At 39.2% G+C, this 2,500-nt stretch overlaps 1 protein-coding gene across 1 annotated transcript in view; it reads left to right on the plus strand.

The window, feature by feature from the left end:
• The window catches only part of LOC125047903 (Down syndrome cell adhesion molecule-like protein Dscam2), a 372,111-nt gene that overhangs the window by 213,912 nt on the left and 155,699 nt on the right, over positions 1-2,500 (plus strand). The window contains exon 4 of the mRNA XM_047646450.1: positions 1,946-2,107. Within this exon, the coding sequence (XP_047502406.1) occupies positions 1,946-2,107 (162 nt within the window). The remainder of the gene's footprint in view (positions 1-1,945; positions 2,108-2,500) is intronic.

Here is a 2,500-nt window from a genome sequence, read left to right on the forward strand (position 1 = left end):
ATTTTTTAAGATATGTATTTAAGATACAATATACATTCATATCAACTAATGAATAATAAGGTTAATCAGATTGCTTAATTAATAAACTGATGATAAAACAGACTGGTGATAAAAATAGAAATTCAGAGAATCGGAATTCGTGTTAAGTTACCAGTTCTTTCTTTCTCTAATAATTTCTATGATTTTTTTTATGTAATGATTTGATTTCTTTAATTTTAATGATAATCTTATGATATAACAATTGGTAATTTATAACTTTTTCTATGATAATTTATATAATAATTTCTCAAAGAATTGGTAGAGAGTGAGAGAGAGAGAGAAAGAGAGAGAGAGAGAGAGAGATAAAGAGAGAGAGAGAGAGAGAGAGAGAGAGAGAGAGAGAGAGAGAGAGAGAGAGAGAGAGAGAGAGAGAGAGAGAGAGAGAGAGAAAGAGTCATCATGAATATATGTATTTTTTTGATAATAATGACATTACATATTCCTCAGTTATTATGTTCGGGGTAAAACGGAGTCTTGAAGCAAAATTATGTAAATCAAAAACCATAAAGAAATTAACAAAAAGAAGACAAAAACACACTAACAAGTACAATTTTGATATTAACATATAATATTGCATAACTGAAAGAGGGAGGAAATGCATATGCAATCGTGCAAGTTACTCGTAGATAATCATTTCAACAGTTCTCATAGACAGTTAAATTAGCTACCAGTTATTCCACCCCCTCTCTTTCTTCCCTTTTGGTCCTCTCTCTATCTATTTATTTATCTGTATCTAAGTATCTGTCTATCTATCAATTCTATCTACACATATATCTGTTCCTTTGTCTTTTTTTTTCTATCTGTCTTCCTGTCTCTCTCTCTCTGTCTTTCTATCTCTCTGAATTTCCCTTCCTTCCCCCCCCCCCCCTCTGTCTCTCACTGTCTCTCTCTTTTTTTTCTCTCTCTCTTTCTTTCTCTCTCTCTCTCTCTCTCTCTCTCTCTCTCTCTCTCTCTTCTCTCTCTCTCTCTCTCTCTCTCTCTCTCTCTCTCTCTTTCTCTCTCTCTCTCTCTCTCTCTCTCTCTCTCTCTCTCCCCCCCCCCTCTCTCTCTCTCTCTTCTTCTTCTTCCATATCTTCTTGTTCTTCTTCTATATCTTCTTCTTCTTCTTCTTCTTCTATATCTTCTTCTTCTTCTTGCTCTTCTCCTAAAGAAAAAACTCATGCCAGAGTTTGCACACATAAATAACGACGCAAGATAATCCAGAGCGACATACATAAACCGAGACAAATTCCCCCAAATCTTGACAAAGTGCCACAAACTTCCCTGTTTGCCCAAGAGATTCTACCTGCCGATACCTGTCTAGGGTGGGGGGGCAGGGGAGAAAAGTGGGGGAAAAGGGGAAAATGGGGGGAGAAAGAGGGGGAAAAAAGGAAGAAGGGAGAAACAAAAAGGCGGGACTAAGGAAGAGACGGGAAGAGGTGGAGGGAAGAAGGGAAAGGGGGAGAAAGAGGAGAAAGGGGAGGGTGGGGGAAGAAAGAGGGAGAAAGGAAGATATGGAGAGAGAGGGGGGGGGGAGGAGGTGGAGAAATGAGGGGAGAAAAGGGAGGATGGGAAAAGAATGAGATGGGAGAGAGAGAGAAAGGGAGAGAGAGAGAGAGAGAGAGAGAGAGAGAGAGAGAGAGAGAAAGAAGAGTGAGAAGAAAAAGGAAAGAGAGCGGGGAGAGAAGGGGATGATAGTGAAGAGATAAGGTAAAAACAAAAACAGAGAAAAAGACTAAAAAAATAAAAAAAGAGAGGGGAAAGGCAACGGAGAAAGAGATAAAAAAAAGCGAGAAATGTGAGAGTAGGGAATAGTAACAGAATCGAAGAGAGATAGAGAGAGAGAGTGAGAAGGAGGGCAGGAAGGAGGGGCTCAGACCTCAAGTAATAGCACCATTACGACAATGTTCTTCCTTTTCCCCAACAGTGGTGGTACAGGAGTTCGAAGTCCGGGTGTATGACGAGTACGTAATCAGCGGAAATACGGCCGTACTTCGCTGCGTCGTGCCCTCGTTCGTGCGGGACCTGGTGACCGTCACGGCGTGGGTGAGGGACCACGCGTACCACATCTACCCCTCGGCGCATGGCGGTAAGTATCGAGTGAATGGTTGGAAATATATAATGTGTAATGGCTACTTGGCAACCCACTGCCTTGATAGGGTGGGGGGTTGCTAAGTAGCTCTTTTCTCTCGTGACTTTTTGGTCATTGGTATTGGTCTCGTAAAGGTTTTGGTACGAAGAGGCGAATCAGTCGAGACTAGAATTGATAAGAAAACAGGAATGGAAGGTTGTACATATACAGTATATATATATATATATATATATATATATATACACACACACACATGTATAGATAGATAGATAGATAGGTAGATAGATAGACAGATAGATACATAGATACATAGATATATATACATATATATATGTATATACATATGCACATATATATATATATATATATATATATATATATATACATATA

This window comes from Penaeus chinensis, chromosome 42 (genome assembly GCF_019202785.1).
Source record: "Penaeus chinensis breed Huanghai No. 1 chromosome 42, ASM1920278v2, whole genome shotgun sequence".
NCBI lineage: Eukaryota > Metazoa > Arthropoda > Malacostraca > Decapoda > Penaeidae > Penaeus > Penaeus chinensis.